The sequence below is a fragment of the Branchiostoma lanceolatum genome, chromosome 5, assembly GCF_035083965.1.
Source record: "Branchiostoma lanceolatum isolate klBraLanc5 chromosome 5, klBraLanc5.hap2, whole genome shotgun sequence".
NCBI lineage: Eukaryota > Metazoa > Chordata > Leptocardii > Amphioxiformes > Branchiostomatidae > Branchiostoma > Branchiostoma lanceolatum.
This window is the reverse complement of record NC_089726.1, coordinates 714,938-741,919: the sequence shown is the minus strand read 5'-3', so window position 1 is coordinate 741,919 and position 26,982 is coordinate 714,938. Positions and strand designations below refer to the sequence as shown.

At 44.2% G+C, this 26,982-nt stretch overlaps 1 protein-coding gene across 1 annotated transcript in view; it reads left to right on the top strand.

The window, feature by feature from the left end:
* The window catches only part of LOC136434547 (E3 ubiquitin-protein ligase HUWE1-like), an 83,028-nt gene that overhangs the window by 13,129 nt on the left and 42,917 nt on the right, over window positions 1-26,982 (top strand). The window contains exons 9-37 of the mRNA XM_066427411.1: window positions 259-358; window positions 818-918; window positions 1,585-1,646; window positions 3,155-3,243; window positions 5,264-5,344; window positions 6,302-6,387; window positions 7,065-7,166; window positions 7,981-8,173; window positions 8,692-8,805; window positions 9,266-9,373; window positions 9,964-10,044; window positions 10,604-10,710; window positions 11,363-11,540; window positions 12,134-12,225; window positions 13,307-13,515; window positions 14,034-14,094; window positions 15,456-15,632; window positions 16,037-16,282; window positions 16,722-17,347; window positions 17,682-17,804; window positions 18,309-18,382; window positions 18,927-19,090; window positions 19,676-19,978; window positions 20,694-20,813; window positions 22,330-22,458; window positions 23,767-23,899; window positions 24,839-24,963; window positions 25,386-25,538; window positions 25,831-25,949. Of these exons, the coding sequence (XP_066283508.1) occupies window positions 259-358; window positions 818-918; window positions 1,585-1,646; window positions 3,155-3,243; window positions 5,264-5,344; window positions 6,302-6,387; window positions 7,065-7,166; window positions 7,981-8,173; window positions 8,692-8,805; window positions 9,266-9,373; window positions 9,964-10,044; window positions 10,604-10,710; window positions 11,363-11,540; window positions 12,134-12,225; window positions 13,307-13,515; window positions 14,034-14,094; window positions 15,456-15,632; window positions 16,037-16,282; window positions 16,722-17,347; window positions 17,682-17,804; window positions 18,309-18,382; window positions 18,927-19,090; window positions 19,676-19,978; window positions 20,694-20,813; window positions 22,330-22,458; window positions 23,767-23,899; window positions 24,839-24,963; window positions 25,386-25,538; window positions 25,831-25,949 (4,256 nt within the window). The remainder of the gene's footprint in view (window positions 1-258; window positions 359-817; window positions 919-1,584; window positions 1,647-3,154; window positions 3,244-5,263; window positions 5,345-6,301; window positions 6,388-7,064; window positions 7,167-7,980; window positions 8,174-8,691; window positions 8,806-9,265; window positions 9,374-9,963; window positions 10,045-10,603; window positions 10,711-11,362; window positions 11,541-12,133; window positions 12,226-13,306; window positions 13,516-14,033; window positions 14,095-15,455; window positions 15,633-16,036; window positions 16,283-16,721; window positions 17,348-17,681; window positions 17,805-18,308; window positions 18,383-18,926; window positions 19,091-19,675; window positions 19,979-20,693; window positions 20,814-22,329; window positions 22,459-23,766; window positions 23,900-24,838; window positions 24,964-25,385; window positions 25,539-25,830; window positions 25,950-26,982) is intronic.

Genomic DNA, 26,982 nt, shown 5'->3' with positions numbered 1-26,982 from the left:
GTCAAACAGGTAAGACTTCAAGGTCAAACTTGTAAGACTTCAAGGTGATCAAGGTGAAACAGGTAAGACTTCAATGACAAACTTGTAAGACGTCAAGCTCAAACAGGTTAGACTTCAAGGTCAAACTGGTCATTTGATTTTTGCCTTGCAACTTATAAAAGAACTGAAGCATTTGAATGCTAATGTCAATGATAAATGATTTGCAAGGATTTCTGTTGAACTCAGTAGCACTAAATTGCGATTTGTTTTCTTTTTCAGATGCTGCTGTTCACCCACATTAGGTTAGCCTACTGTTTCTCGGACTACCGCCTCAGACTACAGTGTGTACAGGCCAGGTTACAGGCCCTGTCAGTTCTAGGTAAGTACAGGCCAGAATACAGGCCCTGTCAGTTCCAGGTATGCCTTTTTACAGGCTTTCATTCATGTTATACGCTTTGTATGGCAGGGGTTTTTCTAAAAAAATTGACCAAGAGGGAGCACACACAGGCGAGGGAGCAAATTCTGTATATATATATGGAAGAATCGATTGCTGAGTGAAGGCTGTATGCTGGATATTAAGCTAAAATCTGAATTCGACAAGGGGGTGCTGGGCGGAAACGAGGGCGCAGCGCCCCTCTTTCCTGATTTAGATAAACCCCTGTATGGTGTGTGTTTGGTGTGTGTATATATTTGTGTGTGTGAATGTATATTCTAATTTCCGGTCCCATTCCCACTATACTCAGCAGTATGTGTGTATGTATTTATGTGCGAGTGTGTGTGAGCGTGTGTGCGAGTGTATGCGCTTGTTTTCTAACCCATTGTTTTATACATTCCCCAGTTTACTCGGCTGCCCTACAAGACAATGCCAACACCCTGCTGTACAACGGGCTCATAGAAGAGTTGGTTGATGTGCTCCAGCTGAAGGATACCCGACTTACGGTAAGGAACTGTTTCCTGACATTAGGACATATTTCATTTCATTTCTTTATTTAACCAGTAGACACACTCAGGTCTTTTGACCTGTTTTTCAGGCTCCCTGGATACAAATACAATGCACAGACATAATACACAATGATCAGAATAATATACAATTTAAAATTCGGTATCAGTCCTAATTCCATTCCTAAAGTCCATTTCTAAAGGTCGATACGGCAGTGAGTTTTCGTTGTTCCGTTGGGAGTTCATTCCAAAGTTCAGGACCCATGTACTTTATATGTTTCCTTTTACTCTGATGACTTTTAGATAAAGTAGGGTTGAGGAGACAGTTTGCTTATATGCTGAAGGAAAATGGGGAAAAATCTTTTTCTTTCTCAGAATTGTGACAACTGCAAAGTTTTACGGCCTTTTAAAAGAGAGAATTATTCTAGATTTGTTCCTGGATGTCAGCGCCTGTCAAAAACTGTAATTCTTGATTTGTTAACGGTAACTTAATTTTAGGGACTTTCACGTCACTATTTTACCGCTAAGATTTCATCATCACAAATATTTGATCACCATTAAGATTAACTGCTGTGAACTACTCCCTTTTCCCCCCAACCGCTAGAATTTCCAACCGCAGTATGAAATGGATTTACAGTCAGTATCAAATCTTTGTTGTTTTTCCAGGAGATCAAAGCAGCGTCGTTGAGAACGTTAACGGCGATCATCCACCTGGAGAGGAACCCCAAGTGAGTTTCCCCCGCCGACTCGCTGCGCCGACTTTAACTTTGTCTGATTGGGTTTTAGTTCTGCCATTGTTCCTCATGCTGTTGTATAACCCACTATCACAGGGACCCGGCCAGGGGGTAACCTGGGGTAAACCCTGGCCGGGTCTCAACATTACCATCTTGTCTACCTTCCAGGGGTGTCCCCAGATTTTAGCAGTTCCTCCCAACGTTTTACTAGTTTAAGACTTGAAACAATTCTTTTCACAATGAGATTTGAAGGCATTGGTTTCACTGATTACTTAAAAGGTTTAATTAGAAAACATGTTTAAGATTTGAAAAATCTGATTGATAATATCTCTAAAACTATAAGTGTTAAGGCAGAAGTTAAGACGCCATTTTCAAGAGGGAAGTGTAATCTTTCTTTAAATGGTGTAAAACCTTTCTAAGCAATTTAACCGTAAGTTTGAGAATGGTTTCCCAGTTTTAGTTCCCCCCTCTAGCTCAGCTGTGTAAAGTCTGGGTCCACTCCTGCTGCCATGTATCCTCCCTGCCTGCCTTTGCCTTGTGTTTCTCATGTTGTGTTGAGAACTAACGTTCCAGCGTTGTTCCAGACGCGGCCGGCCCGCCCGCGGCTCGTGGGGCTCACGTGCGTGCTGTGTTACAGGACTGGTGCTCCTAACAATCCGTACTATAACAACGGATCACTTCTCACTATGTTACACTTCTCACTGCAGTGGTGTAAGACTATCATTGAAGAAAAACATGCCTAGTCTAAATGATATAAAGTGGGTGAAGTAATGTCATGGGAAGTAGTAAAATATTAAGACAGGAATTGCTGAACGTTTTTTGCACTGTTTGAGTCTACCACTTTTGAGTTATGTAACAGATGATTCTCACTCTTGCTTTCACGACTTTAGAAGTGACTTGAAAAAATCTTAAGAGCACTCAGTTCTCTAAGAACATTGGAAAGCAAATATGAAAAAAAAGAAAACTTTGAAGAGTTTTCAGATAGTGATAACTTAGGTATGAGGCTGTCTTTGCCATCTTTAAAGCTTTAGATGAAATATTGCTCTACACCAGAAGTTTTTGTCCTTATTTTGATGAAGAATATGATAGCTAATGCTGCCAGGTCTGCTAGGTAGTTATGCTGCCCAGTTTGGCTGTTTGCCTCTCCAACTAAAGCAGTAGATTTCACTCCAACATTTAAATGCACCAGCTCAAATGTTTCTCTACTCTACTACTAGGTTTTTTCCTTATTTTGATGAAAGCTATTGTGGTCCGTTGGATAGTTTGTATGTTTTCTCAGTTTTCCTGCATGTTCCTGCTACTGGACAGTTTAAATATTTAGTAATGTAGTTATCTCTTCCATGATCCCGCTAGCCTGGGTTAGGGTTATCGGACAGTGTGCGACCCTGTCTGTTAGATAGTTTTGATCGACTGTACGTATATTTTCCGTTTGGCTGCATGTTCCTGTTACAGGACAGTTTAAATATTTAGTAATGTAGTTATCTCTTCCATGATCCCGCTAGGCTCGGCAACATTATCGACGCCACGGGCGCCGCCTCGTACCACGGCTTCCTGCCCGTGCTGGTCAGGAGCTGCATCCACGCCATGACAGGTAACGTTGTTTGCCCCTTTTTGCAAAATATTTTTTTACGATGTTCATGTAAATATCGTCCTATCGTTAGTCACTGACGAAAGACAGTGGATACTGTCTGAAACGTCTGACTGTTTCAAAATCTTATCCAGTTGCTTGAGTAATTATTTTTGACGTATCTTATTATCTGGATGTCTAACCTTCATCAACGTTGATGTAAATAGTACAAAGCTGTACAATTTAGCCCCCCAGGCTTCGAACAGTTTTTATCCACCTTGTGTGGAAAAAAATAAACCAGTCTACAGTCTACTACACGCCATGACAGGTAACTTTGTTTGCCCCTTTTTACCGAATATTTTTTAAATACAGTCAAACCTGCCCAGGGCGACCACCCGGCGGACCGAGCAAAAACGGTCGCGATGGACAGGTGGTCGCCATGAAGAGGATTCCACTCACATGTTTCCAGGTCGAGGTTTTCAAATACAGTACGTAAATGGATGGAAAATTATGTGAATTTAGACAACATGACCCCCACCAGGTTCAATTCTCATTGACAGAAAGATCCTACAAAAATTACATTCTCCGTTATCGTCGTAATAATTGTATACCGCTACATCACGTAGAAAATTTTCATAATTTTGACTACAAAACAATGGTTGCCTCGATGATCGCAGCGCCCTCCCGCATTCACACGTTACATTAAATAGTACACACTCACACAAACGCACATCATCGAAGTTTTTAGGCCTAAGACAAATCCCTAGAAAACACCTGCTGACCCCTGCCTTTTTTGGGGCGCCGACCGTTGGATAAAAGGGGCAAAAAGTTTTCGATCTGACAGCTTAAGATGAAAACGGAACGGTGTGATTTCGTCGCGCCGCGCCGCATCGAAAGGTAAGTCAGTGCAGCAGATCGCACACCGTCCAATAAAGGTTTGAGATTCATGGAAATAAAAAGAAAATAAGAATATTAATTTCAATTAATAACAAGAGTATTCGTAAATGTTCATACACAAAAGCAACGTGTTTTAGAAAGGTCAGCGGTACGCCAAATCCGGGCCGCGACAAATCCAAGATGGCGTCAGGACCAAGGAACAATATTTCTCGCCCGACGTTTTGCCTGCCGCGAAGTCATTTTTCGGCGGAATTTAGTAAGACACAGACAGATTTTTGTTGAAAATACAACAAATAGATAGTAGTTTCTGCGAAATCTGACTTTTTGATGCCATGCACTACGTATTCGTTTTTAAAATTGAGTTTAAACCGAACTGAGTTTGCAGTTAACTATAAGATTACGATAGGCACAACAACATCACAAACATTTGTCTTTACAATGATAATAGGGGGAACGTTTTATTAAACACTTCATGGAGGAATCGATGCTATAACATTGCTATTCCATATATTTTTGTCCTTCAAATTCTGGAAAACATTTCCGTGAAATCCGACAGCAAAATGATCCGATGTCACCACACGCTTGAAAATTAGGCGGCCGCCATGGGCAGGGATTGTGCTCTTTGCGGTCCCAATTCGTGGCGGTCGCGGTCGCGTTGGATAGGTGGTCGCCTTGGGCAGGCAGCTTAATGCTTGTAGCCTATGGGGAAAATTTTCGGAACCGAGAAAAAGCGGTCGCCATGGCCAGGTGGTCGTGTTGAAAAGGTGGTCGCCTAGGCAGGTTTGACTGTATGCTTGAAGTTTATCAGTTCTCTCATTCTCTCAGTTCTCCCATCAGTTAAAGATGGATAAGCCCCTAACCAGTTTAATTCAAGTTGTTTAGACTGGGTTGTGTTATTGGTTGATTGTAACTTGTTCAGATTATCTTGTATGTTACTAAGATGTATTTCCTGTGACTCCCAGACCCCAGTGAGAGCCCTTTTTCCCTAGCAAGTTTATTGGTAAACTTGTTCAGTTGAGCTTGTTCATCCTTACATGTACTGACATGTACTTCTGTCCCCCCCAGACCCAGCTGAGAGCCCGTTCCCCCAGCCCTTTGTTTTGACTGGGTTGTGTTATTTACTTACATGTACTTCTGTCCCCCCCAGACCCAGCTGAGAGCCCGTTCCCCCAGCCCTTCGCCACGGCTCTGTTCTCTTTCCTGTACCACCTGGCCAGCTATGAAGCAGGTAGGGAGCACTTCTGCACAGGTACAGTCCCCGACCTTCCTCTGCACAGGGCTGTCTCCAGCCCCCTCCCCCCCCCCCCCCCCCCACACACACCTCCGGCACAGGAGGGAGATTTGCATGTTTGGATGGAAAAAATTATCCCATGTCAAAAAAATTGAGCTTTATGACATGTAATGGATGAAATTGTATTTTTGTAAGCTTTAACTGTCAGATTTATTAAATTGGCAATTCATATTCATAGTTGATTCCTAAAACAATCTTTTCTGAGGGCCGATTTGGAAACTTCATGGAGCTATATCAGCAACCGCTCAACATATTGACTTCATTGAAAAAGCATTTTATTTCTTTTGATGAGCTCTATCAGAAGAAGCAATAATATCAGTGCATCATGCTTTTGAAATTTTGGTTGCAATACCTAGAATTAACAACATGGGCTCCAAAAACATGAGTTGGATGTAAAAGAATTTAAATCTGGAGACAACCCTGATCCCATGTTCCTGGGTTTACGTGTGTGGTTTTGTGCTTTCACTTGCATCAGCTGTTGTACGGTCTTCAGAGATGCCATCTGTAAAATCAACGCTGTGTGCTGTGATGATATTTTGTAGATATTTGAGTGCTCAGTGCATGTTTGTGTTTCTTATGTTTGCAAACCGTGTTCCCCATGTGTGGACTCCATGTCCTCAGAATTAGACTTTGTTTTGGTTTTCTGAAACATGTACAATGTATTTTGCGATAATGACTCTATACTCCTTTACCTTGACAAAAATGGTTGTTTATCCTTTTTTCTGCGACCCCAATTTTTGTGTGTGTGGTATTTTAAGCCCTGATGTTCTCTCATTAAGGAAATCGTATTGTCCGAAACCCCCGTACTGTGTGATATTTGGAGCCCTGATATTGTCTCATTAAGGAAATCTTATTGTCTGAAACCCCCCCCCATTCTGTGCCCCCCTCCCGCAGGAGGAGAAGCGCTGGTGTCCTGCGGCATGATGGAGTCACTCCTCAAGGTCATCAACTGGCTTGGCGACGATCAGGACAACATCATCGTACGTACTGACAGGGAACTTCCTCCTCTGTTCCGATTGTGTCAAATGTAACGCATTAGAAGTACAGTCAGAGTCTTTTGTAACATGACTCTGTGTATGACTTCCACTATAATGCCTTTATGTTCAACGTCTTCAGTGTGTGTGTTTGCACTTGTCAGCTCCTTTTGCACTAGGATCTAGTTGCTAATTGTGGGAACATATGTACAGTGAGAGAGAGAGAGAATGTACAGTGAATCTTGTTTTCAGCTCAAAGAAAAACTATCCTACTGATGGTTTTTGACTTGCAGTTTGTGATCATGATTGTGCATTGTTGTTGTCCAGTTTGTGATGAGAGCTGTTCGTGTTGTTGACCTGTTGTTGTTGTTGTTTACCAGTTTGTGACAAGAGCGGTGCGTGTTGTTGACCTGTTGTTGTTGTTTACCAGTTTGTGACGAGAGCTGTTCGTGTTGTTGACCTGTTGTTGTTGTTTACCAGTTTGTGACGAGAGCGGTGCTTGTTGTTGACCTGTTTTTGTTGTTGTTTACCAGTTTGTTACAAGAGCGGTGTGTGTTGTTGACCTGTTGTTGTTGTTTACCAGTTTGTGACGAGAGCGGTGCTTGTTGTTGACCTGTTGTTGTTGTTTACCAGTTTGTGACGAGAGCGGTGTGCGTTGTTGACCTGTTGTTGTTGTTTACCAGTTTGTGACGAGAGCGGTGCGCGTTGTTGACCTGATCACCAACCTCGACATGACGTCCTTCCAGACCCACAGCGGGCTCACCTGCTTCATCAACAGACTAGAGGTGAGGAAACAATGTCCTAAGGATAAATATGTCTTAAGGAGGGTACACATGTCTTAAAAGGGATCTTAAGCCATCGTTAGAAAATCTGATAAGAGTTGATCGAGGGATAATTCGTAAGAAATGAAGATATGCTATAAGACATGTGAAGACATGATTATGAACATCTTTTGAAGAAGTTGTAAGGCCAAGTTGGCACAGTGTTTAAAAAAAAATGCTGTACTTGTTTACTCCTTGTTTTTAGCATGAGGTTGAGATCTGCAGAAAAGAGTGTCCGTTTGTGATTGTGTAACGCCATGTCGCCACAGTGTTTTTTAAACACCGTTCTTATTTACTCCTTGTGTTCAGCATGAGGATGAGATCTGCAGAAAGGAGTGTCCGTTTGTGATTGTGTAACGCCAAGTCGCCACAGTGTTTTTTAAACACCGTTCTTATTTACTTCTTGTGTTCAGCATGAGGATGAGATTTGTAGAAAGGAGTGTCCGTTTGTGATTGTGTAACGCCACATGGCCACAGTGTTGTTTAAACACCGTTCTTATTTACTTCTAGGTTCAGCATGAGGATGAGATTTGTAGAAAGGAGTGTCCGTTTGTGATTGTGTAACGCCACATGGCCACAGTGTTTTTTAAACACCGTCTTGTTTATTTCTTGTGTTGAGCATGAGGATGAGATTTGTAGAAAGGAGTGTCCGTTTGTGATTGTGTAACGCCATGTCGCCACAGTGTTTTTTGTTTACTCCTTGTGCTAAGCATGAGGTTGTGGCACCAAGTCGCCGCAGTGTTTTTTAAACACCGTTCTTGTTTTTTCCCTATTTCAGCACGAGGTAGAGATCTGCAGAAAAGAGTGTCCGTTTGTCATCACTCCCATCATCAGTGCGGAGGATGGGGAGGAGGAAGAGGAGCACCCGGAGGAGGAGAACAGGGAGGGACAGGTCGCCACGGAGACCAGGAACCAATCAGAGGAGGGAGCCGTTGCCATGGAAACAGAGACGGCAGCCAGCACGTCCAGTGGTGCGTTGTGTAGGGATGTAGGGTGTAGTTAGCAGGTCTGAAGGGACAGTTGGCAGGGCATAAGTCATGGTTTTAACCCTTTCCCTGCTGCCTAATCCTGTAACCAATACTAGTTTGGTGCCAAAAGGCTACTTCAACAGGAAGAAGGTTAAAAGAAAGTCCTGAAAACTGTTGCTCAAAGTACAGGAGGTGAAATAAAGCCATCGAGGTCAAATAAAGGATTTTGCTTGACTTGAGGAGACCTCCGTAACCAGACTAGATGAATGACATGAGCATAATCCATGTACAAGTACTTGATCCTTTGTATTAGCATTACTTTCGTAGGTAGTGAGTCAATATCATCATTCTATGTAGCTTTTCTTTCCATGTAACCATAGATAGACCCTTGTGATAACCTTTAGCTGGTTAGGCAGCAGTAGTGTTTTGTTGCAGCCAAGCTTAGGAAGAATGAAAAAGACATATAGACGTACATTAAGCTTTTCTGTGGTTACTGAAGTTGTTGTTGTTTACCCCGGCAGGTTCGTCGGACGTTCCCATGGAGATGGACGGCCCGTCCCCGGCCAGTACCAGCTCGATGTCCGAGGACACCCGGACAGAAACCGGCGCCAAGAAGCCAGGTACGGGGCTGGATGGTTAGTTAAAGTTAAATTATCCCAGGCGTCTTGAAAAGACGCATTGGGGGTGGCGCCCATCTCTATTTCTGTAGCCCTTGGGCCACACATTTGTGCAAGTCACTACAGCAGGTAGTGATGTGTGTTTAACTTCTACACTCTTTTCCAAATGCTGAGTGCTAAGCAGAGAAAGCAGCATATAATTATGTACCATTTTTAAAGTCTTCGGTATGACCCGACAGAGGATTGAACTCGCGACATACCATGTGCAAGGCTAGATAGTTATCAATTTTGTGTTCAGAAAAATGCTTATCTTTAACAGCAGTGATGTTCAGAGGAAGTTTGTAAGCGGATTAAAAACTTTTTGTACTTGATACACTGACTGCTGTTCTCCCAGATGTTTACTGAGTGTATTTTAGATATTATAATTGTATCTCCTACATTTGACATGAAAATCACAAAGTTTGTTTTGTATTTGCAGACCCCCAAAAGCAGTGTTTCCCCCAGAGAGCAGCTCTGATGAAATCTATGCTGAACTTCCTTAAGAAAGCCATTCCTGACCCAGCCTTCTCAGACAGTATAAGACATGGTGAGTAATGCTGAACTTCCTTAAGAAAGCCATTCCTGACCCAGCCTTCTCAGACAGTATAAGACATGGTAAGTGCAAACTCCTTATTCTTGAAACCCTTTCTTGAACCGAATCATCTTTTAGAGTTGTAAATGCCCACAAATCTTTGTGATTAGTACTTCAGTGATTTGAAACAGAATCTGATATAACTCAGTATTGTTAGACATTACAACGAAGGAAATGGGGTGCTCACAAACTGAAGCTCAGCTGACACCTGAGTTAAGTAAAACCTGACAAAGTTATCTATTCACACCGTAAAGCTCTAAATAGTAAGGTTGTCCCAGTGTGAATTGTTATGTTCCCTAACACCACATGGGCCTTCCCATATCCCAGTAATCCAAGACCTTTGCGAAGTCGGCCAGCACTTTTACTTTTATTGTTCTCACATTAGTTTAGATCTACTCACTTTTTTTTTGCCTAATTTTGTTGAGCACCACTTCCACAACCGGCTGCACTGAGCCGTGCACCTCGCCTACCCTGGACATGATGCCCCACAGGCGGTTTTGTCCAGTATAACTTAAGACTAAGACTAACGAGTGTTTTCCCCCCAGTAATGGACGGTTCTCTGCCTGTGTCCCTGAAACACATCATCAGCAATGCTGAGTACTACGGACCCTCCCTCTTCCTGCTAGGTAAGGCTCAACATTCCTACAATGTGTTTTATGACAGAAGCCACTTGTCTCAGAAAGAATACTGTAATTCACTTTATCCTCACGGTAGCAAAATTTCACGGTGTAAGGAAGATAGACATTTTCACTGAACTTTAACTTCACGGTGGTGGCAAGTGATTTACAGAACGGATGTGTGAAGGAATCATAAATAATTATAACAGGTTTTTGACGTTGTTGATAAGTTCACGTTCCAGAGGTGACTGTGAAAACAGTGAACATAAAGTTACAGTGAAAGAAACAAAAATTACAGTCTCTTAACTACATGTAGGGGCAAAATCTTCACTGCTTAGTTTAACTTTGTGGTATTTAGCATTTATGTGGCAACGTTGTGACCATATATGTGTACTGTCATGACCTAATAAGGAAGCTATCAAATTTAGGTGTTACCATTTATGGTAATGGTGATCTTCATTGAAATAGCGACCATATTTGTATATCATGACCCAAGAAGCACAGCTTCAGTACTCCGATATCATTGATAACTCCATTTCTCATGTCTTACTTACTTTTTGTCTCACAGCGACTGATGTAGTGACCGTGTACGTGTTCCAAGAACCCTCCCTCCTGTCTTCCCTACAAGACAACGGCCTTACCGATGTGGTGCTGCATGCTCTCCTCATTAAAGATGTGAGTTCTCTTAATGATTTATGATTATCTGTAAGTCATTCTAACATTAAGTGTTAGATAATACCAGAAGATTTGGCATAACAAAAGTGTCAATTTCTCAAAGAATGTTTGACTTACTTTATGAAATAATGGGTTGCTATTCCATTTAACAAAAAGGGGCTAAAGGGCAAGAGTTGTTGCATATTTTATTCAGCAAAGCAAAACTGCTTCAGAGCTCTGCCTGGGTAATTGAAAGTTACTGTGGTTTCTAAGCAATGAAAGCAAAAGACTTGTGGACACTGAAAAACTTGTTTACTTTCGATGTCTTGTTTTAAAGTTTATCCAAAAATCCAATCTGTCTAATCTATTGCCTGTCAACGTAAAAGATACATAAATTGATATGTTGATGAAGGTTGGACATCCAGGAAAAAGACACGCCAAAAATAGTTACTCAAGCAACTGGATAAAATTTTGAAACACCATCGCTGACGAAAGATAAGCGGCTTTTTGTCACTGACGAAAGACAGCAGATGCTGTCTGAAACATCTGACGGTTTCAAAATTTTATCCAGTTGCTTTAGTAACTATTTTTGGCATATACATCCATTGTATTCATTCATCTATCTATCCATCCATTCATTCATTCACTCCATCCTTCCCATCCCCCTGTTCAGGTGCCAGCTACCAGAGAAGTGCTGAGTGCCCTGCCTAACGTGTTCAGCGCCCTCTGTCTGAACCAGCGGGGACTGCAGGCGTTTGTGCGGTGTCGCCCGTTTGACAAACTGTTCAAAGTGCTGCTGTCGGAGGCCTACCTGCCGGCCATGAGGAGGAGAAGAAGCTCTGATACATTAGGTAGGGACTGTTCCTGGATCTGTAATGTTCAACCTGACTGTAGTAGTAGTAGTAGTAGTAGTAGTACAGTAAACCTTTATTTTCCTTGGAAGGCCCTGTCGGCCAGTACATATACATATATATACTGTATAACCACCCTTCAGCATAGCACAGTCAGCTTTGCAGGCACATTGGATATATTACTTTCAATCATGAAACGTTTGCCTTTTTATTTTGTGGTGACCAGTCTCACCTCGAAAAATCAGTAGTCTCAATAACAGTAAATGAAGTTACTGTACATCAAGGGACTTGTCTATCCTAACCTTTTTAAGTATCATTTTAAGCCTTCTTGTAACGATTTCCAATTGTACTTGGTTCTACTTTATGATAATTACAGGACGAAAGAATTATACTACCTTGGTAAAAGAATTATTACATATCTCAATACCGGGTTTATAACTCTGGTCTTTTTGACTGTGGCAGCTGCTTTTCTGAGCTGGAAATGCGATGGAGAATGTATCCAGGTGAAAAAGTGCAGCTTGATGTAAAATGATATGTCCCCTGCAGGTGACATGAAGGTTTACCTTGTTGTAACATGATCCTTGTCTGTGCAGGAGACACGGCGTCTAACCTGGGGAACGCCATGGACGAGCTGATGAGACACCAGCCCACGCTGAGGACGGACGCAACCAAGGCCATTATCAAGGTCAGCACGCACGATGGTCTATTGGTCAGAAATTAACCGTGTGGTAGTATACAGGAGTGGATAAGGCACATGTGTAATACAATATGTGATAATGTAAGATGTAAATACCTGTATCAATTCACTTTGTAAATACCTGTATCAATTCATGCAATGTTGTATGTACGTTTGTTTTACATGTGTTTTGTAATACTCCAGGAAGACTAGCTTCGTACTTGTTCATTTGTACTGTATGTAAGCTAATGGAGTTAATTAAGTATCCAAGTATCCAAACCCGTGCAATGGCAGCAAGTGCTGAATTGCAGCAGGGTTTACAATTAAATAATACACAACAGATACATACTTGCTCCACACTTGCACTTTGTGGAACTGTTGTTAGAGTCTGGGCGGCTACTATTCGGTGCCAGCAGATGACCTCATTATTAGTAATGAGAGCCAGACCTCAGAACACACTACTGTTACCTATCATTCCAAAGGACTAAGTTGGGAGTGCTGAGAAAATGTGAACAAGGTGCAACTTGGCAAGTTAAAAGAACACTTTGTGTTATGAGTCATTAATTGCAGAAAACAGATTATCCATCCGTAGATACTTAAATCAAGCCACTTTGCACTGAAGAAGACAGCAGACAGGTTGGTGAAACATCTGCTGAGAAGAAAAATGAGGTTGCGTACCTAAGAAAACTGTTGAAAACAAATGAAGAATGCTGGTGAAACAGCAGGTGGATTGCATCTCAGGCAGGGCTGTCTCCAGCTTTCTTTTTTTCCGTCCTACTCATTGTTTGGGAGCCAATGTGTTGAATTTTCTTTGTTAGATTCGTCGTTTTAAGCTTACAAAGATACATTTTCATCAATTTCATGTCATAGAGTTCAGATTTTGGGACAGACAATGTAAAAATTTTGTCCGTCCCAACAAGCAAATTTCCGTCCCGGGACGGAGGGACAGGTCCTTGAGACAACCCTGATCTCAGGGCTAACTTGGGAAGGGGCACCCATTGCATGACCCAGGTCAGACTGGAAGGGTTGCAGAGCAGTATGGCTAAGGGGGCGAAGTCTTCCCTCTCTGATGTCCTTGCGTTTTCCCCAGCTGCTGGAACAAGTGTGTGCAATGGGCCAAGATGCCAAATTCATCTGTACGAAACCCGACACCAAGGCCACGCCTAACAACCAGTCTCCACGGCAACCGGTGCTGGAGGAGACGTACAGCGAGGATGAGGAGGAGGAGGATGACGTGTCGAGTACCACCAGCCAAACCAGCGCCTCCAAGGGGCAGGCGCCGGAACTGCAGGAGACCAAGTAAGACCTCAGCACTCTTTTGCAGTGTTAACAAGTGCCTCTTTCAACAACTTCAAGTAAAGCATGTCTATGTTGATAAATGTGAAATCAGGAAAAGGAAAGTGATCTTGATCCAGTTTAGCTCACTGAAGATCTAATCTTCCACTGGTCGTGACAGAGAAGACAGATGCTACAGTATTTACAGGTTCATCGTGCCGGGGAAATCCCCCTAGCGCTTTTCGACAAGCACAATGAACAGTGGACCACGGCTTTAACGTCCCGTCCTAAGGACCGCGACCCTTTCCGGTAGCGTGCATGCCGGGTGAGCGACACAGCCGGGATCGAACCCGGGGCTTCTAGTTCCAGAGGCAGGGTCGCCAACCACTGGACTACGCACCCTACTGCTGTGAGATGATCAGTGAGATGATGTTAGGCATTGGATTGTTTGATAGCTCAGATGATAAACTGGATAGTGGGTGATGTGAGTGAACTCAAGACCATCAGTTTATTTACTTATTTTCAATTTTTTTTATCCACAGAGCCCCCGGGACAGAAGAGGCCAGGACACCCATTCCACTCCTGGACTATGTCCTGAATGTGGTGAGTTTGGGCTGGAGTTTTACAGGCTAAACTTGCTTCTGGAGCTTTGCCTGTGGTGTGTGTGTGTGTGTGTGCATGTAGAGAGGCCGATGTGTGCCTGGGTGTTTGTGTGTGTATGTGTGTGTGCCTGCGGTGTGTGTGTGTGCATGTAGAGAGGCCCATGTGTGCCGGGTGTGTGTGTGTGTGTATGCATGTAGAGAGGCCGATGTGTGCCTGGGTGTTTGTGTGTGTATGTGTGTGTGCCTGCGGTGTGTGTGTGTGCATGTAGAGAGACCCATGTGTGCCTGGGTGTTTGTGTGTGTATGTGTGTGTGCCTGCGGTGTGTGTGTGTGTGCATGTAGAGAGGCCCATGTGTGCTGGGTGTTTGTGTGCATGTGCATGTGTGTGTGTGTGTGGGGGTGTGTGTGGGGGTGTGTGTATAGAGGCACTGTCTTGTCTACTTGCAGCACTCTCCCGTGGCTGCTTGTGTGTTAGTGTGTGTGTGTGTGTGTGTGTGTGCGTGTGCGTGCGTGTGTGTGTGTGTGTGTGCATGTGTGTGTATAGAGGCACTGTCTTGTCTACTTGCAGCACTCTCCCCGTGGCTGCTTGTGTGTTATTGTGTGTGTGTGTGTTTGTGTGCATGTGTGTGTGGGTGTGTGTGCGTGCGTGTGTGTGTGTGTGTGCATGTGTGTGTATAGAGGCACTGTCTTGTCTACTTGCAGCACTCTCCCCGTGGCTGCTTGTGTGTTATTGTGTGTGTGTGTGTTTGTGTGCATGTGTGTGTGGGTGTGTGTGCGTGCGTGTGTGTGTGTGTGTGCATGTGTGTGTATAGAGGCACTGTCTTGTCTACTTGCAGCACTCTCCCCGTGGTTGCTTGGTAAACTCCAGTGCCAGAGCTAAGGCCGTGGTGCAGACACTCCCAGCTGCTCTTTCGTGTGGCTGGGACTAAAACACGGCTACATTAGCTAACATAAGCTTCATGGTGTGCTACTCCTCTGTGGTTTCTGTTACCCTAATCAATTGCAAACTATGTGTCTGCTGTGTGTGTGTACTGATATAGCTGCATTTAACATTCATATGATAGTAATACTAATTTGGTGTTGAATCCTGTCTAGGCAGCATAGTTCCTTCATACAATTTGCATGAACTCTAAGGCTAAGGCCTACCCAGGAACAAACCAAAAACATCTTCCTATGAATTTTGCTGTTCACAAGCTAGCCAATCAATCAGTGGCAGGACAAACAATAAACTACCTGGCTAAAATGAGGATAAAAGTACCAAACTTCCAATTGACGAAATTTGTATTTGCTGTGCATTATATCTGACCCTGTGATGCCCAGTGGAAGAACTTTTCAGCACGTTTCCGTTGTTTTCGCCCCCAGATGAAGTTTGTTGAGTCGATCCTGAGTAACAACACGACGGACGACCACTGCCGGGAGTTCGTCACGCAGAAGGGCCTGGTGCCCCTGCTGGACATCCTGGGACTCCCCAACCTGCCCATCGACTTCCCGACGTCCCCCGCCTGCCAGGCCGTCGCTGGCGTCTGCAAATCCATCCTGGTAAGGTCTCACTCTGGGGTTTAGTTTGGGTCAAGTCCATCCTTGTAAGGTCTCACTCCAGGGTTTAGATTGGGTCTTGACTCGTACATCTTGGTAAGGTCTCACTCTGGTATTCATTTGAGTTTGCCAGGTCCATCCTGGTAAGGTGTTACACCTTTTTTTTGTTGTCAAGGTCATTGTGGTAAGGTCTCACACGAGTTTGTTTTAGATCTTGCAAACAGGAAAATTCTTGATGATCGTAAAGTGTCAGATTTTTTAAGAGATAACTTTTTTCAGGATGAATTGACACAGGAAAATAAGGAAAGACCAGAGAATGACGATTTAGTTGTATGGTAATGTGAGATTCTAGTATAGTGTATGCTATAAGGCATAACCCTCCTGCCCACCTGCCCCCCTCCCCCCAGACGCTGGCCCACGAGCCCCAGGTGCTGAAGCAGGGCCTGCTGAAGCTGAACGAGGTCCTGGAGGCGCTGGAGCCGCTGTACCAGCCCCTGGACCCCCCGGGGGGCTCCGTGCTGCTGCGCGAGCTCGCCAACTCCGCAGCCAACCCCGACGCAGTCCTGTCGTCACGCGACACTCCCCTGCTGCATGCCATGGCGGCCGCGCACTCCTACATCCTCATGTTCGTGCACGTCTGCAGAGTCGGGCAGGTGCGTTCGTTTGTTTGTTATGTTGGAAAGATTATGGCTTAGACACTCGACTTTTGTGTTAAAAATGTGAAGAAATTCTGAAAGTGTGCAATGGAGTTTTGTGTCATTTTATGCTTATAAAATAGTGGGTAAATCTTTCTGTGCGACTTTTTAACTCCGTGTTTATTTCTGTTGCTGTGTGTCCATAGTTATTTGAATGTTGTAGAGTGACAGGATGTGAGGTGGAAGATAGTGTAACTTGAAACTGTCAGAATTCGAAGGTTAGCTAGGCCTACATGTAGATCCAAATTTGGTCCCTCAGGCTAGCAGGAAAATGCACACACAGAACAACATGGACAAAACTAACAGGAAATTTGCAATGATGAATGAAGATATTCACAAGTACTGTTAGGTATGAGATCTTTGATTTCTTGTTGTAACATACATTGGTCTATTCCAGACTGACATCCGTTCGATGTCGGTGAGCCACTGGGGTTCGGACCTGGGGCAGAACGTGCTGAAGGGCCTGAGCAGACTGTACCAGTCGCTCGTGTGGGAGAGCACCGTGCTCCTCTCCCTCTGCACCCCAGGCGCGCTGCCCGAGGACTGCGAGTTCGGCAAGGCCGACATGACCAAACTCTTACCCAAGGACGACCCCAAGTCTTCCAGGAGCAAGCTCGATGCAGGGAAGCTCGATGCGGACAAACCAGGCTCGAGCGCGGAAAGCGAAAGAACTGAGGACGCTGCGACGGAAATGGAGGTTTCCCCCATGGAGGTTGAGGATGTCGGTTTGAACGACGCGGACAAGAAGCTGAAGATCTCCCCTCAGCTCGCCGCTCAGATCAAACAGATCAAGCCGCTGCTGTCTGCGTCGTCGCGGCTCGGGCGCGCGCTGGCGGAGCTGTTCGGGCTGCTGGTGAAGCTGTGCGTGGGGTCGCCGGTCCGACAGCGCAGCCGGCAGCACCCCCAGGGGAGCACCACCGCCCCCACCCCCGCCGCCCGGGCCACCGCCGCCTCACTGACCAGGCTGCTTGCCTCAGGGCTGTGCTGGGAACCACCGCCGAGCTGCCCCACGCCCAAGTTTAGGTCTGTCCAGACTCTTTCACAGTTCTGAATCAATGATATACTTACTTTTCCAGAATGATTTGATTTTTGGCATGCAAAATTCTTAAGTATTGGTCATTCTGAGTTATGAAGTTTAAATAATTTTTTCATCAGTTAACCTGTTAAAATCACCAATTTGTATTCGTTCATTCTTGAAGTAAGTGATACTGTCAGCAGCCCATTAAGTTTTCAGTGTTGCCTGAATGATTTATGTTCAAACAATTTTCTCGAGTTCCAAATGAAACCTGGGCTTGTACTTCTGTTACCTACACAGATGAATGTTTGTGCTAATGTTTTCCCTCGTACATGTTTCCAGGTTAACGTTCTTCATCTGCTCGGTGGGCTTCACGTCTCCGATGCTGTTCGATGAGAAGAAGTTTCCGTATCACCTCATGCTGCAGAAGTTCCTGTCCTCGGGGGGCCTGGACGCACTCTTCGAGTAAGTACACTCGAACACACACGCACACACACACACACACACACACTCACACACACACACACACACACACACACACACACACACACACACACACACCTCGGGGGGCCTGGACGCACTCTTCGAGTAAGTACACTCTCTCACTCTCACACACACACACACACACACACACACACACACACACACACGAACACACACACAAAAACACACACACACACACACACACACATACACACTCACTAACACACACTCTCACTAACTCACACACTCACTAACTCACACACACACACACTCACTCTCACTCAAACACACAAGTCTGTTTGTTGCTCGCTTAACTCACACTCACTCATTTTAGTACTAGTGCAGCTAAAGCTTCAGGCCTGGATGCACTGTACGAGTAAGTAAAACAAAAGTGACTGTTGTGTTACTACTTTTGATGTGACATGAAAACTGAAATGAAGCATGTAGTGTTTGAACATTTTGTCACAGAGTTTGTTTTGTTTTCAGGACATTCCATTGGACGCTGACCCACGGGGGGAAGGTTTCCCTCCAGGAGGGCCTGGAGCACCCAGAACTGCCAGGTAGGAACGGGTTTTATGTAGAGTTAGCTTAGCCTTGATAGTTCTCTTTTAGGAACCTCTGTTTGTCAGTATTTTTTGGAACGCTTAACGCTGGTTTCCTCTGAGTAGTACGAGCTGTCATGGAAACATGATGAACTTGTGTGACCTTTCAGACCCTGTGTGATCTCACTGACCTTATATGACTCCCCTGACCTTATATGACTCCCCTGACCTTAAATGACTCCCCTGACCTTATATGACTTCCCTGACCTTATATTACATTGCTGACCTTGTGTACCCTTACTGACCTTGTGATATGATAAAAGTAAATTCTTTCCTGCCATATATAATCTTGCTGACCTTGTACAACCTTACTGACCTCATGTGACCTTGCTGAACTTGTGACCTTACTGGCCTCGTGTGACTTTACTGACCCCATGTGACCTTTCTGACCTTGTGTGACCTTCCTGACCTCATTTCACCTTACTGACCTTGTCTGACCTTACTGACCTCACGTGACCTTAATGATCTCATGTGACCCTGCTGACCTTGCCTGCCCCTGCAGATGGTTCAGGAGAGTTCCTGGACGCCTGGTTGATGCTGGTGGAGAAGATGGTGAACGTGAAGAATGTTCTGGAGTCTCCGCATACGCTCCCCGCCAAACCCTCCGCCACCGCGCCCGGCTTCGTGCCCTTCAGCTCCGTACAGTTCCTGGTCCACGTGCACAAGGTATGAACATTTTAAAATGTCTTCAATAACCGTAGTGCCATGTGGTTGTTGGGTATCAGATTTCCTGTAGTCATGGCAACCATGTATTTGAATTTATTGTTTACAATCCTTGATCAATCGTGGCCTTCAGGCTTGCTTGAATTTCCAACATGGCTGTTGAATATCAGATACCTTGGTAAACATAGCAGCCATGCCTTTGTTTTCACCTATTCAATTCCCTTCTCCAGCATGGCTGTTGGATATTGATTTACATGTAACCATGACAACTCTGCAATTGAATTTTCCCAGGCTGCCTTCAAAGCTGTGATGCACCTGTGACCTTTACACTCCAATCATGGCTGTTAGGTATCAGGTTACCTGTAACCATGACGACCATTTATCCCCCAGGCTGCCTTCAAGGCGGTGATGCACCTGTGACCTTTACCCTCCGTACATGGCTGTTAGGTATCCGGTAACCCGTAACAATAACGACCGTTTGTCCCCCAGGCTGCCTTCAAGGCGGTGATGCACCTGTGACCTTTACCCTCCGTACATGGCTGTTAGGTATCAGGTTACCTGTAACAATAACAACCGTTTATCCCCCAGGCTGCTTTCAAGGCGGTGATGCACCTGTGGGACAAGAAGCCGCTGAAGACGTACGGGGCGCGCATGTCGGAGTCGATGCTGGCGATGTTCTGCCACGTGCTGAAGGGCGAGAAGACCATCCAGGAGCGCCTGGAGAAGGAACGGCAGGGCGAGGAGGCCGAGAAGGAGGCCGCGCAGGCCGCTGCCGTCGCCGCGGGAACGGAGGGAGCAGCCGCAGCGCCCGCCGCCGCGGCTGTCACTGCCGCCGCCGCCGCGCCGGCCAGACCGCGGGAACCGGACTTCAACCAGGCGCATCTACAGCAGGTGGGCTGGACAGTCTGGAGGCTAGAACTCATGGAACCAGATTTTAAGCTCTGCTCCCTCAGATGACTCATGAAATTGTTGTCCCAAATCAGTTGTAACTGTTTCATCGCATACCTTACCTGGATGTCTAACCTTCATCAACGTACCTTGTGCAACTAGACTGTACATTCTATGACAAGTTGGAATTTTAGTTCAGCAGTCCAAAAATGGACTTTACAAAACGATTTCCAACGTATGTATATAAAGTTACCAGTTTGTTTTTGTTTCTTCGCATATCTTACCTGGACGTCTAACCTTCATCAACGTACCTTCTGAAACTAGACTATACATCAGGGCTGTCTCCAGGACCCATCCTTCCATCCTGGGACGGAAATTTGCTTGTTGGGACAGAAAAAAATTCAAGTCCCAAAAATATCAATTTCATGAGATAAAACTGATGAAAATGTAGTTTTTTAAGCTTGAAATGACAAAGTCAACAATGAAAATTTAAAAATCGGCTCCCAAACAATGAGTGGGACGGAAAAAAATTTAAAGCTAGAGACAGCCCTGCTTTACAGTCTATAACAAGTTGGAATTTTAGTTCAGCATTCCAAAAATCGACTTTACAAAACGATTTCCAAAGTACAAAGTTACCAGTTGGTTTTGGTAGAAAAAACTTTGGTCAATGGAGAAGTGTGTGAAACAGTGTTGGACGTGAAGTTTGTGTATTTTCCAGCTGATGGACATGGGGTTCACCCGAGAGCACGCTGTGGAGGCGCTGACGCACACGACATCGCTGGAGCAGGCAACGGAGTACTGCCTCACGCACCCCCCTCCCATCCCACTGGCTGCACAGGTAAGGCAACAGGCTGCTTGAAGGGTTGGTTAGTCCTGTAAAAGGCCACACCAATTTAATTTCTTGGTTAACGGATTTTTATGTAAAAAAAAAAATTTAGAAAAAAAAAATCAGCCTTCTGTTTTCATGAATTTTTTTTTCTAATTTTTTTTTTTTTCAAAATGAAAATCCGTTAACCAAGAAATTTAATTGGCGTGGCCTAAGGTATGGTCTGACAGGAACAGGTAACAAAAATTTTTTTTGTTACCACAAAGTCTCAAAACCTTGTGTCAAAAGACCGGTTCTGAGATTTGAAAAATATATTTCTGAACTGGAAGTTTGATATACGTACCTTTAAGTTTGTGGAAACAGATTCAAGACTTCCTTTCAGGCCTCTGTTGTCATCGTGACCTCCTGCTAAATTGTCAGAGAACCGAGGAAACAAATTGGAGTGGCCCAGATTTACACTGTGATGTTTGTGTATATGGCTTTACAAACCCACAGAAACCTCTGGAACAGACATTTTATTGTCGTCCTCCAACTTCTGCATTCACAAGGCTGTATGTTCAAGCCCTGACTGTGTGTACAATGTTTGCCGATGTTTGGTTTTCTTTTTGCTATTGGAGTGTCACAAAGAACATCGTAGCTCAATTTAGTCTTGATTGTAGCCTGCCAGATCTGATGATTAGACACACTTTAGTAGGAAGCTGTTTTGCCTTGCTTGTGTGACTGTTCTTAGTGTTGTAAGTGAGCTTTGTCATCCTTGGTACTTATATCTACAAGTACTGCTCAGAAGGTGGCATTCTCACTTGTGGTTGTTTGGGGAACATCAGTAACAGCTGTGTGGCTTTGGGACAAACACAACAAAATCTAAAATTTGAAATAGCTTCTACGAAGGTCAAAAACAACAAAGATTTAACTATTGGTCCCCGGCCTTGAACTTCTAATAAACCAGTTGGGCATTTTATGGAACATGATTTGTATATTAGCAGTTTGAATAGTTTGTAACATTTGATTCTAGGTTATTTGCTAAGAATGTGTATTTTAATGTGTGATTAATTGTCTAAGAAATGGAATTTCAAGGTCTGGACCAGCATTGAAACAAGGCCATGGCAATGCAATCACTCGGTTCTCATCATAATTAAAGGAAATCTCGAAACATAAGATATTCCAACCAAGAAAATTCTGTCAACGATTTTGTGCTTTTTAATCAAGACCGATTGTCTCTCAGATATGACTATTCAAAATTACCAAAATCAGCATTAAAAGTAATGAAAAAGGTTGGAATACCTACATTTGTCTGTCACCAAAATCGACTTACTTTTCTTTGTTCCATTTTGAACAGAAACATTTTGTAACCTTCTCCCCGCTGCCTAATCCTGTAACGAATAGGATGGATGCCAAACGGCTACTTCCGTGTGCTAAAGGTTCAAACCTAGCCCAGTCTGTGTTGTTTTACGAGAACCGAGCTGTTGCGTTGCGGGGGCGTGTCTGTGTGTCTGCCAGCCCCATCTCATGTCGTGTGTCCTGTCTGCAGGAGCTAGCGGATGAGATCGGGATGTCAGAGGAAGACCAGCTCAGCAGAGCTATTGCTATGTCGCTTGGAGCCAACGTTAACCCTGAGGTATCAGATATAAGACTCCTTAAAGCCAACGTTAACCCTGAGGTATATACTAGATAAAAGACTCCTTAGACTTTCCTCAAGGCTAAGCTGTCATAAACCCTGAGCTTCAAAATCTGCATTCAAATCACTCAGCTCAAAATTTTCACTTCACTTCACTGTAGATGTTGCTTTGTCACTCTGAGCTACTGTTCAGACTTCTACCTTCAGAATCTACTTTCAACATATTTTTATACTGTCCCCTGAAGTCAAATTAGATAGCAAATTAACCTAGAGCTACAAAACTCTCCTTCCAAACTACAGAGCTAAAATTCACTAATGTTACTTTGGTTGCTTCAATACTGGAAAGCGAAAGAACATTTGTAATATTAAATAGATTCCCCAGTTGGCCTGGCTTACTTCTCATGCTACCTCTGAGCGAGCTTCCCCACTTTCTTTACTGGCTGAATGGTTCCTTTTTGTTGGAACAGTACTAGTGACAGTGACATATCCCTGCACCTGAAACAATCTCGTGGAGTGAAATTGAAGACCAAGTCTGTTGAAGCAACTTTTTTTGAATGTTTTTTTGAAATTTGAATTCTATTGCTTAGTGCTTCTTGTATCAAAAAGAACCTCTGGTTTTGTACAGATCGGAACAGATGTATTCAAGGAGTGCAGTTATAGAATCTAGCTTGTCTGCCCTTACATGGCATCTACTGTGCCTACCGCATCTCTCACTGCCTACCCTGTCTGTTGCATCTTGTAGTAGCATGCTTACATATTCTGAGAAAAGGATGGCTAGGTCTCAAGAAAGATTTTGCTTGAATATACTTAAATGTTGAGTTCTTCAGGCACAAAGAAGTGATTTAAACTACATACATAAGAAGTTTGTACTGTTTGTACTGATTACAGCCACAGCTGTACAACTTTGTGTAGAAGTATGTTCTGTACTGAACTGTCTTGATGATAAATGTTTTGCTGCATCCTGAATGCAAGTCCAATACAATAGTAACAACTGGTAGACTAGTACTAGATATTTGTCCAATCTTGTGTACTGTATTCTTCCGCATGTTGCCATGTACTTGGTTGTACGTTGTGGTTGCCTGAGTAGGGTTGCACTGTTAAACTGCATACAGAAGGGAGAGACTGTTGTTCTTTCCTTTTTATAAAGGATGAGGCTGTGGCACCGACACCCCCGTAAGCCACTTGGTATCTCCCTGACTGAAGTGTCCTCTGTTTCTCTGCAGTGTTGTTGTGGGCTGCATGTATATTCTTAAGGGGTGGAAATCAGGATTTTAAAAAAAAGTGTACCACAGTCTAAGAAAGAAGTAGTGAAGATGTCTTGGCCTTACCGGAATATGTCTTCTCCTTCAGGAGGAGGCTAAGAAGAAGGAGGAGGAGGATAAGAAGAAGCGGGAGCAGGAGGAGGCTGAGAGAGACAAACAGAAGGATGAGGAGCCGCTGGACCCCCAGCTGTTGGCAGACTTCACTGAGAACCTGCTGCCCGGTGGGTTAACGTGCTGCCACGGCTGTAGTTATTAACATTCAATCACTCTTTCTAGGCATTTATTTTTGGGCTAACTCACAGCATCTGAAGAACTTTGCTACAGAACTGAGTGCTGATGTGAGTTATGTGGTTCGCCTTAGTAATAGCCTCCGGTTAGGTGGGCAACTCTGACATGAACATGCTGAACCAATAAAGAAATAAAAAAAATGTGAGTTATGTGGCAGGGACTGCCATTCTCGAATAGGACAGCCATGGACACCATGGTCAATATTGACTGAAGGAGGCCATATGTCATTGTACTGTACATGACCCTATCAGACCTGACATTAAACCTGTGCATACTATGGGTACATCTGTCCTTTATAAATTCATACGCTATTTCTGTGCACAAAATAAAGCTCTCACAAATAAGTTTTCGACTTGTGCTCTGGCCCTTCTCAAGTTGATTGGACACAAAGCCCACGTCACTTGACCTGATTGGAGACTTGACAACTTGAGAAGGATAGAGCACTGGTCGAAAGCTTGTTGGCAAGTGCTTTACTTTGTGTATGTAAGTAGCATGTAAGTTTGTTAATATGCCAATTACCGTAACAGATGAACCTTCATCTGAGCAGCTGTCCTTCCTACAAGCTCTCTGTTAGCCAAAAAACTTGATAAAGGCACATGTGTACACATTTTGGACATATACTTGGATTGAGACACATGTCCATGTCCCCCCCAGGTTGTCTGCGGATGGTAGACGCCCTGCCTGACACAGTGTACCGCGTGTGCGACCTCCTGTTACAGGGTTGGGAGAACAGCTCCATCTAAACATGTCCATTTTCCCCGCAGGTTGTCTGCGGTTGGTAGATGCCCTGCCCGACACGGTGCACCGCGTGTGCGACCTCCTGTTACAGGGTTGGGAGAACAGCTCCTTTAAACATGTCCATTTCCCTCCAGGATGTCTGCGGTTGGTGGATGCCCTGCCCGACACCGTGTACCGCGTGTGCGACCTCCTGCTGGTGGCGGTGAAGAGAAACAACGCGGCCTGGCGGGACAAGATGCTGGTGGATGTGGCAGGACAGGTGACTACATACAAACATCTTAGACTATCCCAGCCTACAGGGCTGACATGCAGAAGACACTGATGTCTGAAGGAGTTTTACACAAAAATACACGCAACCATGTCTGAAACATACATTCCAATAGTCTATACTTCAAAACTTGATTCCATTAAAGAAGCAAATCGGCCAAGCTACAGTAGCCTTATGAAAATACCCTACATTACATCCTTTTTGAAAAATTGCCCACTCCAGCTAAAACCCTCCTAGGAAAAATGGTTAAATGAAACTTTGGACCCACTTTTGTGGTCCATATAGGATTTGACTTTGCATTAAAATCTGTAACTGTCACATCTTTGAAATTACAGCGCCATTTAGTTTGAATGACCAGTGTTGATAAAACACAAATTGGCACAAGTTACAGTAGTTGTTTTTGCTGTCCCCAGATCTGTTCCTGTGCTGTTGTGCTGCTGGAGGCGGCTGCCCCGCTGAGAGCCGGCGACGACCGGACCGTCCAGGACTGGTCCAACCAGCTGTCCAACCTGCCGCAGGCCGCCCAGCTGTCCGCACGGGCGCACCTCTTCACTCTGCTGTTTGAGGTGAGGGACTGAGCGTGCAAACGAACAAACGAACGAATGAATGAATGAATGAATGAACAAAGAAATTGCTTGGGATTCCACTATTTGCAGTAAGAGACTGAGTGAATGAAAGAATGAATGAATAAACGAACAAATGGCTTTTGATTCTGGTTGTGGCACATCTCTTCTCTCTGCTGTTAACAGTTTCTTCATGCAGTTATTGTTCTTTTTACGGCCAGTATAGGAGATTGTCCTGTGCTAAGTAAATGTAAACCGTGACACGTTTCTGTTCGGCCCCCCTCCCCCTCCCCAGGAGCTGAGACAGCCGTGTGCTCAGGTCCTAGAGGACTCCGGACTGGTCACATCCCTCGTCAGTCTACTGGAGACTGCTCAGCAGTGTCTGTCTGCCTGCAAGGATGCTCCCACACCAAAGTAAGGGTTGTTCTGTGGGATATGTACATTTACATTGTAGTATCAATTGTGACAAGGCTTCCAGCATTCACATACCAACCCACGATGGTAGTAAGGTACACCAAAGGAGAAGTCAACGGTAATAATAGAATTTATTTATTTATTACTTCCTCAAACGTACATAGGCAGGGAAATACACACATGAATATACCCTGAATTGCGTAGGTTTGTTACAAAGAAACTTATACGTGCAGAATGTCAACAAACAAAAATACATAATATATTAACAAACACTAAGCATAGATCCGAACTCACAGGCTGATGGTAATGCTAGGAAATAGAGTCATTATAAAGTCTGACTGCAGTGTGGAGAAACGACTGTTTCAGTCTGTCAGTTCTTGCCTTGGGGAGAGTGAACGCGTTCTTGTTCCTCAGTTGCCTGCCAGTAAGTGTGCGTCTTTGAGGAGGCACAAGATCTGCAAATCTGAATCATGTAAATAGATTTGTCTTTAGATTTTAAATAGTAGTGCAGTGAAACTGCAGAGATCAAACAAACAAACAAAGAAACAAACAAACAGACATGGCTGCACACCCATTCCCCTACCATAGTGTACACGATGACAGGTGGGCATTACTGTGCAGCTAGAGTAACTTTGGTCCCAGAAATCACCTCTCTGTCACATCTTTGGGAGGGAGAATCAAGCTGGGACCACAGCTGCTTCTGCTTTTGTGTATCAACATCTGTTTTCAGTTTCCAGTTTTGTCACCTGTCAACTGAATTGGTAGACAGTGCCCCTTAACCGGATGAATTTGTCAAGACAAGTCCTGTGAGATGTAACAATGTTGTATCATGTGAGATGGAACAGTTTTGTAGCAAGGTGAAAATATAGCAGCTGTGTAACCAGATGAAGATGTAACAGTGATGTATAAGGTTAGAATGTAGCGATTGTTTAGCCAGGTGAAGATGTACCAGTGTTGTATAAGAGTAGAATGTTGCGATTGTGTAGCCAGATGAAGATGTAACAGTGATGGATAAGGTGAGATGTAGCGATTG